Below are 15,690 nucleotides of genomic sequence, written 5' to 3' on the forward strand. Positions count from 1 at the left end.
CCGCAGTTAGTCTGCCCACAGATAATCGCGCAGTGGGCGTCATCAATAAAGCGCGTTAACGAATCTACCATTCAGGATGTGCAGCATTGCGTCCATAATCACATAGAGATATACGTTCAACACGCCGGGATTTTCTCTCTCTTTTCTCACCTGTATCGTAATCCCCTCGCTGGCGTTCTGAACGCGCCTCCCACTGCCATGCAGCTCACCATCGTCGCTTGGCTGAAGGTCAAGCCAGAAGGCGTGCTTGTGCGTCAAGAACTCTTCCAGGGAGACGTCTGCCAGGCCTAAGTCTTTTACGACCCTGGCTACCTCAGGGTCCCGCTTCTTAAGGGGTGAGCTGGCAAAGAACCTCTGGACCTCGCCCCATTGCTGGTACGCCCGCATGCCCTGGCTGTACAGCTGATTGGGGACCCCTTCTATTGTGACTTCTACTTTGGTGATCTTCGGGTTGTAAAAGGATTCTGACCTCCTCCCCCACGGGGTTCTTTTAGCCTCGAACAGCATGAGGATGCCCTTCATTGCTCTTGCTGGAGTGTTCAGGTTTATGTTCCAGAGAGTATCAGACTTGTCCTAAACAAACTTTCGGTGGCGGAGGACGCGATCATACAGAATGGAGACGCCCCCGGCAAACTGGGTGCGAATTTGTCTAGCGAGCTTCTCATCGGTGACCATATCGAACTCAAGGCTGATGTTGTCGATGGTGTAAGTCGTGTCATCGTCTGTTGTCTTGATGACCCGGCTGTAATCGTTGAACGTCAGTTCGTACTCCAGTCGGTCGGCCAAGGCACTCTGGTAGAATGGCATGTGACTATCTAGAGGCTCAAAGTCTAGCGGGATGTGGAACCGGCTGCCAAAGGCGCGAGCGATATCTTTTTCTCCAGCATTGTCGTCACTTGCGTCCTCCGCTCCGACTCGAAGTTTAAACATGTTTTCGCTGCCGATGCCTTGGTAGGCCGCATTCCTCCGTTCGTTTTTGGTCAGCCATAAGTCGCCGTAGCAATGAAACACATCAGAGTCGTCGATGGACATTACCTCATTCCCGTTGATTCTGATCGTGTTTTTCTTGACTACTGCGCGTCGGAGATTCTTGACCACTGTGGCGTTCGGGTCGGATGAATTGATCGTGATCGAGAAGGCCAAGCGCACGGTACCGGGCACAATGACGTCATTTGGGCCGAGGTTGGGGAAGCGGACCAAGAGTTGATTCTGGTCGATCGTACTCGGGTTGTTCGTGACGACCAAGGACTGCCGTACACCTTGTACCCCCCGAGGCATACGGAGTGTTCTGAAAGGGTTTAGCTTGCGTCCGTATGCATCCATTGTGTGTATTGAAGGTATGCCTTGCAATGTTCAATACGAGGATTATGGCAGACTTAAACTTAGATAATCCGTTCGAAGCCAAAGATGGCAATGCCCAAGAGGGCAATGCCCAAGAGGACTACGCCAAAGACGACGTCGTTGAACAGACCACTCTCCGTGCAGGTGTCCCGATCGGGGTGGTTCCCGAGCAACAAAGCTAGGGTTCGCAAGTCAGAACCCTTCAACAAGAGTTGGTGCTGTCAACCGTGGATGATTATTACAATGCCTTGGCGGAGGCGGATCCCAGCCTTATCCCCATCTATCGCGATTACGAGAAGTTTGAGGTTGCCAAAGGAGGAAAACTGCGACTCAGGAATTACCCCAAGGTGGACATCATCAACAAACTAACAGGTAGACCGCTATCCCTCTCTACAGTCGCCAATAACTGGGGGGTTGATGTTGTTAGGAGGGGGCTGGGCTTTTTAGACTGGAAAAGAAGTAAACAGCCATCGTTGCATCCGGCAGCAGTCGCAGCCCTGGAGACAGCGAGTTCAGAACTCGGTGCCGCGCCCGCCGAGGCAGATACCATAGAGCTGAAGGATTTAAACCAAGCTGCGAAAAATGCCGCTGATGCAGTCCACACACTGGAAACACGCTTGACGGATGGTGAGGTCGATCGGATTCTTGAAACAATAAACGACCCTCCTCTTCCCACACAAGAGATTCCCAACCCTCCTCTTCCCATGTGAGAACTTCTGAGGCTTCTGAGTCTGCACTGCAGACCTTGGAAGGCGAACACGCGTATAACACCGCTAGGCTGTCAAAATTAGATAAGGACATCGCAAAATAAAAACGGAAGTTGGGGGAGGTCCCTGATGATGATAATGAAGATAATAAAGACTTGCGGGGTATGATCGAAGGTAGGATAAATAAGCTCGAGGCCGAGAGGGCGCCCCGGCTCAAAGCAGCCTCTTTAACGGCCGAAGCCCTGCGCACGCAAATACACCGCATCAAGCAGACGATCGATTGCATCCTACACAAGGATACCACTCTAGCCGAGCGCGTCCGCACCCTCTTCCGGGAGCAGGGAATAACTGTGGTCTCCATTCTCACGGCAATTGGTATGGCGATCTCGACACTGGGGCTAGCGATGAAGTTGGCGCTGACTGGCGGGTCCGGCGGGGGCATCCAGCCAACACCACCTCCACCCGACCGGCGTGGTCTTAAAGAATGGGTGAAAAAGCATCTCCAGTCCCTGGCGCGCGCCCTTGGCAAGCTGGCTGGGAAGGCTGCCGCTGCGATTCCGGGTATTATTGGCAGTATCGTGTCCTGGCTACTGAACCTTCTCGGGAAAGCAGCTGGGTGACTGGCCGATAATGTCTGGGCTCTAGTCATCGCAGTAGGTGGCCTAATGCTCGTGGCTGTTCGCAATTATTTAACGCATAGTCCACAGAAGCAGTAAGCCGATACCAACTCCAGCGACGGCGATGGCTGTCTTCTCCGCATCTTGATTCTTTCCTGCGGTGGGTGGTGGGACGCTTTCTTGTGGCTCAGCGAGGGAAGGTGGTGGGACGCTTTCTTGTAGCTTAACGTGGGAAGGTGGGACGCTTTCTTGTGGCTTAACGATCCCGTGGGAAGGTGCGCGCTTGTGCAAAGTGGGCGGCACTTTAGCGTTCACACCCTCATTGGCGCCTAGCTTCTGGTCCTCTGTGGCCACGACGATTTTGTTGTTGTAGTTCGCCACAGGGCCGATCTGCAGAAGCATGTCGCTGGAGGGCATATATAGGCCTATGTCATACACAAAGTCTACAGCGCTCCCGGCATACTGTAGCACGTCCTGGTAGCGTTTGATAGCAGACGGAAAGTCGATCGGAGAGGAAATAGTGTCTTCAACGTTGGCGGCAAACTGTTTTTGCGCGTCGAAGGCTGTGCTCGTGCCTAGAATACGCGCCCTTGTTTGCGCTTGGGCGCCTAGAATAGCCCACACGTATGTCCGGATGGAATCGTTTAGGCGCTCTACGCCCGGCTGCTTGAATCCTTGGGATTTGTCGGCAATGAACGACGCCCAAGCGTCCTCGGCGTCCTGCTTGACCCACCACTGGAGGGGGGGGGGGGGGGCGTAAAGCCAGACTAAGTGGTAATGATGGAGACATAACACACTCAGTAATGTAAAGTTATAGAGTTATATCGAGTGATATATACTACACACAGAGAAAATTGTGATCAGTGTAACTGTAATGTTTATATTTTGTTTCTTGCAGAACAACATTGTATGGCCACATTTTATGTGAAAATATAGTTCCAAAAAAAATCTCCGCTGACGTCATTACGAGTCGTTTATCGCATTATCCGTACCAAATTTCTGAAGACTATTTCTAATGACCAGGAGAAAGTCTCAACTGATACCTGTGCCAACTTGAGAGGCAGCTTAGGAGACGAACTTGCTTGGTGGCTTTTGTGAAATTCGAATCATGGAGAATCTTCAGGCTTCAGCAGAAAATACAGATGTGCGGCAAGACACAGGCCACAGTGGTAATGCTGACAAAGAGACCTTTGTGAGAAATAAGAGAAAGACTCTCAGATGTAAAATCACACGTACCATCAATATAATTAAAAGGAACATTGATGGTGAGGCAGACGGCAGAAGACTGCAGAAACAAATCGAGTCGATGAAAGCAGACTATCAGCAGGCCCTTGATTACCACAATGAACTATATGAATTCATCAGTGATGGCAGAACAGCCCACTTGGACCAGTGGGAGGCTGAAATTGAAAATGATGTCATGACCATAGAAGAGATTGTAGAACACTACATCAAGGGTATCCAGGGTGTTCAGCGACCCAGTGTGACCACCAGGGCGAAAACAGCAGCGACCAGACAACAGCCAGATGTCAACTTCACGCCACCCAGAATGAACATTTCCATGTCAAGTAGAAGCCCTAACACAGATACAATCCAATCCATGAACAGTCAACACTCCACAGTGTTTGATTCATGGGTTGATAATTTGAATTTGAAGAAACTAATCTAAATGGAAACATGAGTTCTTTGTCTGTCACGGAGGCATTATACAGACTAGAAGCTAGCAGAGATTTGCCGGTAATTGAGTTGCCTAGATTTGATGGTAGTGCATTAGCATATGTTGAGTTCATGGAAAGATTTAAAACATATGTACATGATAAGCCACATCTGAAAGATGATGTAAGAATGGCTCAGCTTAAATCTCATGTTACAGGTGAAGCTAACAAAGCTATTACAGGTCTTGGTGCATCAGGGAAAATGTATGCGACTGCACTGAAAACATTGAAATCACAGTTCGGACAGCCAACTGTGATAGCCAGAGCATGTGTCAGCAAGTTAGTTAAGGGTGCTAACATCCATGTAAATGACCGTCAATCATTACGTGATTTTTCACTTGATTTGATAAATGTCAGATCCACATTGCTTAGAATCAATTTCTTTGCAGATGCTAACACCAATAACACTCTTCGACAGATTATCAGACGACTGCCAGATTATTTAATTCGCCAGTGGAAATCAACAGTGACAGAAATTCGTGAGAGAGGTGAATTACCTACCTTAGATCATGTCAGTGAGTTTATACGGAAAAGGGTTGCTGCAGAATTTGACCCTGACTTTGGTGACCTAGAGACAAACCAGTACAAAGGTCAAAGGTCAGACTCCAAGGCACAGAATGGTAGTAAAGGTGTCCATGGTACCCAAGAACAGAAAAAACAGCCAGAGTGTTACATGTGTAAAGAGTCACACAGGCTTGTAAATTGCCCAACATTTGAAGATTCTTCAGTTGAAGAAAGAATACAGCAGGTCAAAGATCACAGACTTTGCTTCTCGTGCTTGACCAGAGGTCACGTGACCTGAGAGTGCCGATCCAAGCGTAAGTGTAACAAAAACGGTTGTAACAGACTTCACCATCCATTATTACACACAGACCCACTCAGTGTTAGTGGAACGGCTCCCTTAGACAAAGGAAGCATTTTGCCGGTTGTGAGAGTTCAGTTCCGTTCTACAAATGGGAGAGTCAGAGAGGGAAACATATTGGTGGATAGCGGAGCAGGAACCACCATAATAAGGAGAGACTTTGCTAAGTTACTAGGCCTGCAGGGTAAACGAGAAGGACTGAGCCTATCAGTAGTTGGAGGGGAGCAAGTTGACCAACCGCATAGCCGTAGGTTAAAGTTTTGGATTTCTCCATTGTGTGGTGGTGAGGAGCATGCTGTAGAAGCTCATGAAGTGGATCGAACTATGATTAGCGTCCCAGCGTTGGATAGAACATGGTTAAGGACATTTCCTCACTTGTCAGGTCTAGATTACCCACACAAAACCGGACCAGTAGATTTAATCTTAGGAGTACATTACAGTCACCTACATGTGGAAAGCGAAGTACGTCAAGGTTTGCCATATCAGCCTGTAGCCAAGCGGACACCACTTGGATGGTACATTATGGGTTCAAATCAGGATATTTCACCATCAGTTTGTTCCGTCAACCTAGTACAGAAGATCGAAATGAAACAATTCTATGATTTCGAAGCCTTGGGAATTCAAGCCCCAGACTGTGACTGTCCACGATCAACTATGTCACGAGACAACAAACGAGCACTAGATCTACTGGAAGCATCCTGCGTGAAAAAAGGAGATCGCTACACCATAGGATTACCGTGGAAGAAAAACCCTGCTGATCTACCAGACAACTATCCTTTGGCAAAGAAAAGACTTGAATCTTTAGAGAAGTCGCTGCTGAAAAACCCAGTGAAGGCCAAAATGTATTCAGATGCCATATCGGATTATGAGAAAAATGGCTGGTTTTGTCCTGTAACTGAGGACGAGTCTAACATCAAACCGGTGAACTATTTACCACATCATGGCGTGTATAGACCAGACAAGGCAAGCACACCCCTGGGAGTAGTGTTCGACCCTGCAAGTACGTACAAGGAGACATCGTTAAACTCATTTCTGTACAAGGGACCTTGTCTGATAGGAAACCTCCTAGGAGTTTTGCTTCGATTCAGAGAGGACGCAGTGGGATTCGCAGGTGACATTTCTAAGATGTACTTGCAAGTTTGTCTTCCAGAGGAAGAAACCCATCTCCACAGATATTTATGGAGGGATCTTGACATCGCACGAGAGCCTACAGTTTACAGACTGTTACGTGTCACTTTTGGCGCGAAACCGTCACCAGATATGGCCAGCTACGTTCTTCTTCGAATTGCTGAGGAGCACCGAGGTCATCAACCAGATGTTGCAACAACCCTGCAGAGAGACCGCTACATGGATGATATTATCCATTCTTGCCAAGACACAGACACTGCTGTAGAACGCATCCAAAATCTGGAAGGTGCATTGGACACAGGAAGTTTCAAGATCAAAGAGTGGTTTGTTTCGCCAACATCAGTCAAGAACAGACTAGAGAGGAGCAGACCTGAAAGACCGCCAGACAACGTGAAACCGAATGAGCCAGACACACCAACTCCTAATCATCCGTCTGAGTCTGGAAAAGAGATAAACCTGAACGACCAGGATGTAAAGACGTTGGGAGTTGTTTGGAATCCAGAAACTGACGTTCTGAAGTTTGCTGTAAAATCGTTACACCCGAAGAAGTTCACCAAGAGAAACATTCTTTCTAAGATGTCCACTCTTTATGATTCTTCAGGAGTAGCTTCATGTGTCACAATCAAAGCTAGAGTCGCCATGCAAGACATTTGGAGGAACAAAACGTATGGCTGGGATGATGAACTACCTTGTGAAATGGTTGAGCTATGGGAAAAACTGTTCAGTGACATTGAGGACCTTAACGACCTTAACGCAATGGACTTTCCAAGATGCCTTAAACCAGAAGATGCTCATGGCGCGTCAGAGATGCATGTGTTTTTTTGGACGCAAGTAAAAACGCATATGGAGCGACCGCTTATTTGAAATGGAAGACCCTAAGAGGATCGGCAGTTCAACTGATTTTAGCCAAGGCAAGAGTTGCGCCGTTACATCACACAACGATCCCACGATTAGAGCTAATGGCGGCGCTAATAGCTTCACGTTTAGCAAAGACCATTTGGGATAGTTCAAGGTCAAGCCATCTTCTGTGACTTTGTGGACAGATGCGCAAATCGTATTGCATCGGTTACGCACAGAATCCATCAATATGAAGCCCTTCGTAGGAGTGCGTGTAGCAGAAATTCAAGGCACATGGCGCCCAGAACACTGGAGATATGTACCGACACATCTCAACCCTGCAGATGACATCAGTAGAGGAATAGCAACTGCAGACATCAACGGTCGATGGATGCATGGACCATCATTTCTGAAAGAGGACAAAGATATATGGCCGACTGAACCATCACAGACCGTAAAAGTGGACACAGAGTGCAAAACTGTTAAATATATCTGTGTTGTTCAGAAGAAGAAACCCGTGGTCGATGCAGAGAGATTTTCCAGTTGGCAGCGCCTGTTGCGTGTGACGTCATACTGCTTTAGATTTATCCATAACATTCGGCGAAGATCACAAGACCGTCTGGACGGCCCGTTGCATAGTTCAGAAGTAGAAGAGGCAAGACTTTACTGGATTAAAGAGGCACAACAATATATGGATGACTGGAAAACCAGACTTCTTGATTTGAGTCCTTTCGTCACGAGTGACATCATCAGAGTTGGTGGTCGACTGAAGAAATCTCAATTACCTTACGAGAGTGTACATCCAATACTGCTTCCATCAGATCATCATATTTCAAAGCTGATTATGCGAGATTTCCATGCCAAATCCTGTCATGAGGGAACAGAGAGAACCTGATGCGATTCACGTCGTGAATTTTGGATTCTCCGAGGACGACAGATTGCAAAGAACATCGTCAACAAGTGCACCATGTGCAGAAAACTTCGACAGCCGCCTCATTCGACATTGATGGGCGATTTACCTTCTGACAGACTTCGCCCCTTCGAACCACCTTTCTCAGTGACAGGTGTTGACTTATTTGGCCCGTTTTTCTTGAAGTACGGAAGAAACCAGTCCAAGAAGGCGTGGGGAGCTATATTTACTTGTGCGACTAGCAGAGCAGTACTCCTGGAAATTGTGGACAATTTGTCCACTGAAGCGTTTCTGCAAGCTTTACGCAGATTTGTATCTCATCATGGATGGCCACACACCATCATCTCCGACAACGGAACGTCATTTACTGGAGCACAAAAGGAGCTGAAGGTTTTGGTCAAGGAAGCACGAAGGCAGCTCATGGACTTTGCGTCGTTGCATGAAGTCAAATGGAAATTTATTACTCCATTAAGCCCACACCAAGGAGGGTTCTATGAAAGCCTCATCAGACAGATAAAGAGAGCATTACAAGTAGCTGTTGGAAAGCAAGTTTTAACTTGGAATGAAATGGCAACAGTGTTCGCCGAAGTCCAATGTTTGGTGGATTCTAGACCAATAGGATTTACTCCGAAAAACCCGAATGACATTCAGCCTCTTACACCAAATCACTTTGTGCTGGGCAGAGCCACACCTGCAGTTCATCAAGGACCTTTCCAGGAAACAAGAAACCTTCGCAAGAGATTCGAGTTCGTGCAGATGTTAGTGCAACAGTTTTGGAAACGGTTTGTCCATGAGTACATTCCTACCTTAACAAAGAGATCCAAGTGGCAGAGGAAAGGGAGACAACTCCAAGTGGATGACATTGTCTTGTTGACAGAGATCAACGTTCCACGTGGTAAATGGAACTTGGGACGTATTGTTGAAACCTATCAAGGCCAGGATGGAATTGTTCGTAATGTTAAAGTCAAGACACAGTACGGGGAGTACAAGCGTTCCGTACAGAAGTGTTGTCCTATCCTAGAGCAAGATTAGCCCAGAGACAAACACTTTGTTCGCCCCGGGAGGGTTTGTTAAATATACTAGCTACAGCATATCAAGCAGCAGTTATTGCCCTTTGTTTGCTCTTGCGTTAGAAGCAGATTTTACTTCCATAAGCGAAAGTCACACGTTATTTTCTGTGATGATTTGAAGCATCCATTTGTACATCCACCCCAGGGAGATTTACTCTTCAGGTAGAGTACGCATCAAAATGTCTGCTTAACGTGGTGGTAAATATTACGATGTTTTGATAAGTTTATACAAGCGAACATTCCAAAGTAACGACAAATGGACACTCCATGACAGACTTGTGTTCATATGACAAACGGTGTAGCCGAAGATTGTTTATTGACATGTTTTGATGTAATATGGTTTTAAGCCTAACCTCAGTTAATTTGTATTTGCTCTGAACTTATGTATGCACTGAAGAACTATGTTGCTAATTACTGTTTATGTGGTTAAATGAGTTGGAATGAATATTGACCCACCACTGGGGGGGGGGAGGGTGCGTAAAGCCAGACTAAGTGGTAATGATGGAGACATAACACACTCAGTAATGTAAAGTTATAGAGTTATATCGAGTGATATATACTACACACAGAGAAAATTGTGATCAGTGTAACTGTAATGTTTATATTTTGTTTCTTGCAGAACAACATTGTACGGCCACATTTTATGTGAAAATACAGTTCAAAAAAAAATCTCCGCTGACGTCATTACGAGTCGTTTATCGCATTATCCGTACCAGCCGCACTACTACTAAACCCTAGATCTATACTTATCTTCGACCTCATACTTGGCGCGGCCGAACAGCGCCGTTGCACTTTGATTACCGGGGTGAAAATAAGGTGGCCTGCGGGGCACGATACAAAGGATCTCAGACTGATGATCAAATTACAGGCCCAGGGCGACCCAATCATCCGGAGCTCTCTCGAGGATATACGAGTCGTCATAGGGGGCGTTTTAAATCTCGATGCAATCCATTTAGAGTGCGGTATAGGCCTTCGCCGCTTTCGTGTTAGTAGACCCGGTGGCAATTTAGAGCTAACCGACGTTATTGATTCATAGGACGGACAATATGGGGCGACTGTACCCGACGATCACGGATGAAGAGCCGACGGATGGCCATCCTTTGACCCTGACCGCGCCGATGGTTGAAAACCCCCCGGAGGGCGTGGCGCACGCCCATCGCCTGCAGTATATCAGCGAAATACAGAGGCAGCTTGAATCTGAGCGAGATCTCCGCCGGGCCCTGTACAAAATGTACCGGCGCGGTGTCTTAGCCGCCGAGGCCCTTGATTCGGCCATGCTCACGGCCGGTTTGGGACTAGGGGTCGCAGGTGTGGGACTACTCACAACAATAATTGCAGCCCCTGCTGTCTTGGCTATGGAAGCTGTGGCCCTAGCTTGCGGTGTCTTAAATGCCGCCTGAAAATTCGTTAGCCGCCGACTTCACGCAAAGGCCAAGAAACATAACAATATACGGCTGTTGGCCAAGACCAAACTTAACAGCATCCGTGCGCAGGTATCTACGGCATTATCTGATGGTGTTATTTCGGACGTAGAGTTCAAGCAAGTCTTTCAGGAGCTCAAGAACTACTCTGATCTGAAGCAGGAGATACGCGCTAAGTATCGTAAGGTATTCAACGCCGTAGAGATCGATGAAAGCACGAAAAAACAGCTTATATATCGCGGCCGAAAACTAGCTCGACAAGAGCTGAAAAACGCTCTTTCCGAATAATGTTCTTGGGAGGTGCCCAGGGGGAACTTGTTACACTACTTCACATTCAGCGGAACCAAATCAGAATACAGTATACATCGCTCTGAGACTGAGAACAGGCAAAATTATCACCACTGAATCTGTGACTGTCACTCACTAAAAGAGTAGTGGCACCATACGTTTTGAGCACCTAAGTCACAGTAAGTAGAAACAAACTTTGTAAAATACAAAAAACAAGAAACAATTCAAATACATGTACTATCTATGTCGAGAAATTAACTCTGGGCACAGTAGTGCATGTCAAACATCATTTCTGTCATCTGAATACATATATGAATACACTTTGTAAACTTACATGTTAGAAAAATATTCACAATCTAGTATACATACATATAATATTAATACACTTTGAAACAGTGTACTGGTCTGTGGGCTGTTGATTCAAAATTTTACCCGTCAAAAATACCCCCTTTGGCTGGATTGCCCGTCCAGTTGGACGAGTGGACGGGTGTCTGGCTAGCCTGGTGCCCGGGGGTAAAAAAAATTCTGCCCAGTGTGGGGTTCGAACCCATGGTCCAAAAAAGCAAAAGACCTGGTTTATAGCTCAGCCTGTTACCAATTAATCACCACCCTAACGGCGGGCTCCGGATTTTTGCGCTAGCGACCCACCGTTAATTGGGGCTGACACATCCCACTACCTTTGGGCCATCTACAACACCCCTTGGTAAGGCCTCTCTGCCCCCCGAAACTGTCGAAAGTTGCAGAGATTCCTTAGAAGTGCGTAGAGCCCGGCGCCATATGCAGGTAACGCATTCATATACTACATATACAGGAGACGAAATCCGGATTTGAGCTAGCAAACATCCCCTTATACATGTAGTATATGAATACATCCCTTACACACAGCGCCTTTCCCACCTCTGTCAGCCGACTGAGCTATATCCCACGACCCACGAAACATAGGCTAAATTGGAAAGACTATTTCGCATAAACAAAATATTTCCAATCCTCCTAAAAATACTGGATCTTATCAAACAAGGCACGCTGAAAAAGGCTGTCACATTTATTTTTTTATAAAAATCCGTGGTTTAAGCCCTATAGTGGGGAGAAAATCATCTGAATCACCCTGTTGTGCAATACAGCCAGCCTATATATATATATATATATATATATATATATATATATATATATATATATATATATATATATATATATATATATATATTATCCTTATGTATTAAATGCCAACTAGGTCGCCTCATATCAATGTGTGTGTGTAGGACCCACGCAGAGCAGCTCACGCGATTTGACATCTACATCGATGAAAAGAAGGCCTTTCCAGTCCAGTTCACACCCTGTTGTGCAATACAGCCAGCCTATATATAGACTATAATCCTTATGTAATAAATGCCAACTAGGTCGCCTCATATCAATGTGTGTGTGTAGGCGAGACTTGTAAATAAGCGAGTATGCCTTGGCTGGGGAGGCGCCTAAGGGAGGGGGGTTATGGGGAAGCGGGAATGGGGGTGGGGACCTCTATTTGTTATGGGGAGGGCCCCCATGGGGGGCATGTGCCAGAACCTATAGTGTGTATACTACTATATGTATAATGTAAAATAAGAAAACTGTAAATTACTATGGTTTAGTGTGTTGGCCATTAATACTGATTACTGTCAGTGTAATGCAGACCCACGTATTTTGATAAATAATGAATGTAACATTATGTTTGACTTTCTTACATATGACACCTGTATTAAGTTATGCTATTGGGACAAACATAGGAGACATCCCAGTGGGGTCCTGTCAGCAACTATAGGCAGCATTTGGTGTAAGATGGTTAAATTGTCTGATTGTAGTCATGAACTATCATGGTTTATTGGCACCTGCGTGTAGTAGTGCATGTCTTGCAATGTTTTCAAACAGTCTTGTGCATACTTGTACATGATGTGATTTTATTTTCCTCTTAGTTTTTCTTTATCCTGTTAGTTTTTGTTTATATCGTAACTCATTGACAAGTAGGTATGATGCTGTGTAATAAAACGGTACCTGGACCGCCCCATTAGATAATGGTGATATGGCTAAGACAGCATAGATGTTCATGTAAATACTTCTAGTCAGTTAAACGTGTTACATTGAGCAAAGTATTGTTTTAGCATAATTGATGTTTTGCTTTTCACATGTAATTTTTAATAGCAACACCTTATTTATATTACATGTATATTGCTTTCAAGTTCGCAACTTCATTTCTTTGAAAAGTTTATTGTTTTAAGTTAAACACATAAGGACCAGGGTTACCCCCATTGATAGTATACATCACCATACATCCTAAAAGACCGCAGAGCTTGCAAATTGAACCCACACGATGTTAAGATTTGTGTCAGATTTGCCTTTTGGGCAGAGGCTCACGCTAAATGAGTCAGTTATCAAGCATTTTACTGTGAAAAAGATTTACGTGACATGTTCATATATTTTTATAAGGCTATCGCTGTAACGTAAGATGAGCTCAATGCTTGTGTTGAACCTCACGCTACACCCCCACCCCCCACCCCCACCCCACTCATCAGCCACCCAGGCCCTTGTGGGGCGCGCCCAATGAAGGCACGCATTAAGATGATTTAACTGAATCGACCTAAAAAGTTAGAACAGGGCCCTAAATAAGGTAAATTTAAGAAGAGGTCCCATTTTACCGGTTACGTGGGACCATTTGCTAACTAGCACACTGTCATCGCTGCTCTGGTTTTACTCTTTATGCTATAAATCTATATTATACCCATTATCCCATAGACAGCCTATGCCTTGCCACTGTGCTTATAAGTCGAGTGAACTGGATGGTGTTTTTATATCGCATGTTTCTGTGATGTTTCAGCTCACTCCACAGAGGGTGGTATACATCTGTACCACATTGATCACCGGACTCATTCTAGTTTATATTTACCAAGGCACTTTTTCATTCACCGCCATATGTGACGACTCCATTCCAGCCCTTCGATCAGCACAATTGTTCCAACAGCTGAACCAAGCGGCACCGCCGTTGTTTCAGCACAACCAATCGACTCAGCCGTACTATCAGCACAACCTTTTGCTAAAACCGTTCCTCGACATAATTTGCGTTTTCCCTCTCATGGAAAGTGAGGAAATTGCCGGTTCTCTTTACTCTCATGTTTCTCGGTCCAATCTCCTGAGAAGACAGCGTGAATACGTCTACAGTTTACTTCGAAACGTACATAACCCTTTAGTGGCGTCGGTCCACTTGTTGAGTCATAGACCTCATCAATTGTACGCCAAACTGAGACAAGAGTACGGCGTCGACATGACAAAAGTATTCGTCCATGACACGTCCGACAACCCAGCCTACAGGCAAATGTTCGAGTTTGTCTCCGAGTTTTTCCTGCGCCGTTTCGTGATGGTTGTAAACGCCGACAATTATCTGGGCGACGGTTTCGAGAGCCTCGATCTGGACTACCTTAGAGAGAATAAAGTTATGTATGCTCTGACCCGAAGGTACCCCGTCCCGATGCCAAAAGGATGTCATTACCCCATTGCGTCTTACTGCGAAGAGAAAAGCAGGTACCAGGATTCTCACGACGCGTTTCTGTTCTTCGTACACTCAGCTATTTCCAAAGACTTCCTCAAAGAGGTAGACTTCGCCAGCAACGCGTACAGTTCGGAAAATGTGATTATTTGGGCGTTTCCATCCTAAACTTTGCTGTGTTAAACCCCTGCAAACTGCTCCAGATCCACCATTTCCACTGTTCACAGGTGAGATCCTGGGACAGACCTTGGGTGGACAGACCGGAAACACACGGGCAGGCCAATTTCACTGATTCCCTCTATACCCAGCCTTAAAACAGTCTGGGCCCGTATTCATAAAGATTCTTAAGCATTTCTTAACGCTAAAAAATTCTTAAATTGTTAAAAATACTTAAGTCCCATTCATAAAAAAAACTTAACTGTTAAGAAATTCTTAAATTCTATGTGTGCCTATGATCACTTTAATCTTTTTCTTAAATTCTTAAGTATTTCTTAAACAACAGCAACATGGCGGCCGCTCAACCAAATCGACGCCACTTTAACGAAAGAAGAGATTATTTGAACGAATATAATGATAGGGAGCTCTTAGAAAGGTTTGGTTTGGATGTTGCAGGAATTCGGTATATCGAATCACTAGTTAGGGATGACGTTGTAATTGGATAGAATAGAAACTGTGCACTTACTCCAGTGCAGGAAGTGTTGATTACTCTTCGTTTTTTGGCAACTGGGAAAATGCAGCTATGCAATGGTGATGACATGGGGGTCTCACAGCCGACTGTATCTAGGGCTATCACAACTACCGTAAGAAGTCTATCTTCAAACCAGCTAATTGCTCAGTTCATTCGTTTTCCACTGACAGCTCGCGAAATGCGTCACAAACAGGAAACGTTCTACGCTGCTGCCCAATTTCCAGGCATTGTTGGGGCTATTGATGGGACACACGTACAAATCACCGCTCCTAGCACATATGAAAACAAATTTGTTAATCGGAGTAGTATACGGCCTACTCAGGAACGCTTATGATTATGCAACGTATTATGCAATATATGACATAATTTATTACGTAAGAACCTGAAGCAAGGGTATGATCACGTGGTACCTGCTAAGACCAATCGCAGACCTCTGGTATGGAAACAATCACGTGACATTTTGCTGTATAATGCGCGCCAAAAATCATATCAGCATCCAGCTTCAACAGATAACAGCAGATGCAGCAACAACAACAACGCTTGCCTTTACAACGACAACGCCAGTCTTAGCGACAACAACATGTGTCTCTACAAC

General features: G+C 45.6%; 3 protein-coding genes across 3 annotated transcripts; all 3 read left to right on the top strand.

Annotated features, from left to right (window-relative positions):
- Positions 1 to 4,510: 4,510 nt before the first annotated feature.
- Positions 4,511 to 5,182, top strand: LOC135478201 (uncharacterized). The gene has a single exon (XM_064758472.1). The coding sequence runs from the start codon at positions 4,511 to 4,513 to the stop codon at positions 5,180 to 5,182; it is 672 nt and encodes a 223-aa protein (XP_064614542.1).
- Positions 5,183 to 5,827: 645 nt separating this feature from the next.
- On the top strand, positions 5,828 to 7,234 carry LOC135478202 (uncharacterized). Its single transcript, XM_064758474.1, has one exon. It carries the CDS (start codon positions 5,828 to 5,830, stop codon positions 7,232 to 7,234), a length of 1,407 nt encoding a protein of 468 aa, XP_064614544.1.
- Positions 7,235 to 8,174: 940 nt separating this feature from the next.
- LOC135478203 (uncharacterized) lies at positions 8,175 to 9,149 on the top strand. Its single transcript, XM_064758475.1, has one exon. It carries the CDS (start codon positions 8,175 to 8,177, stop codon positions 9,147 to 9,149), a length of 975 nt encoding a protein of 324 aa, XP_064614545.1.
- The last annotated feature ends 6,541 nt before the right edge of the window (positions 9,150 to 15,690 follow it).

Source organism: Liolophura sinensis, chromosome 11 (assembly GCF_032854445.1).
Source record: "Liolophura sinensis isolate JHLJ2023 chromosome 11, CUHK_Ljap_v2, whole genome shotgun sequence".
In the NCBI taxonomy this organism is placed as follows: Eukaryota; Metazoa; Mollusca; class Polyplacophora; order Chitonida; family Chitonidae; genus Liolophura; species Liolophura sinensis.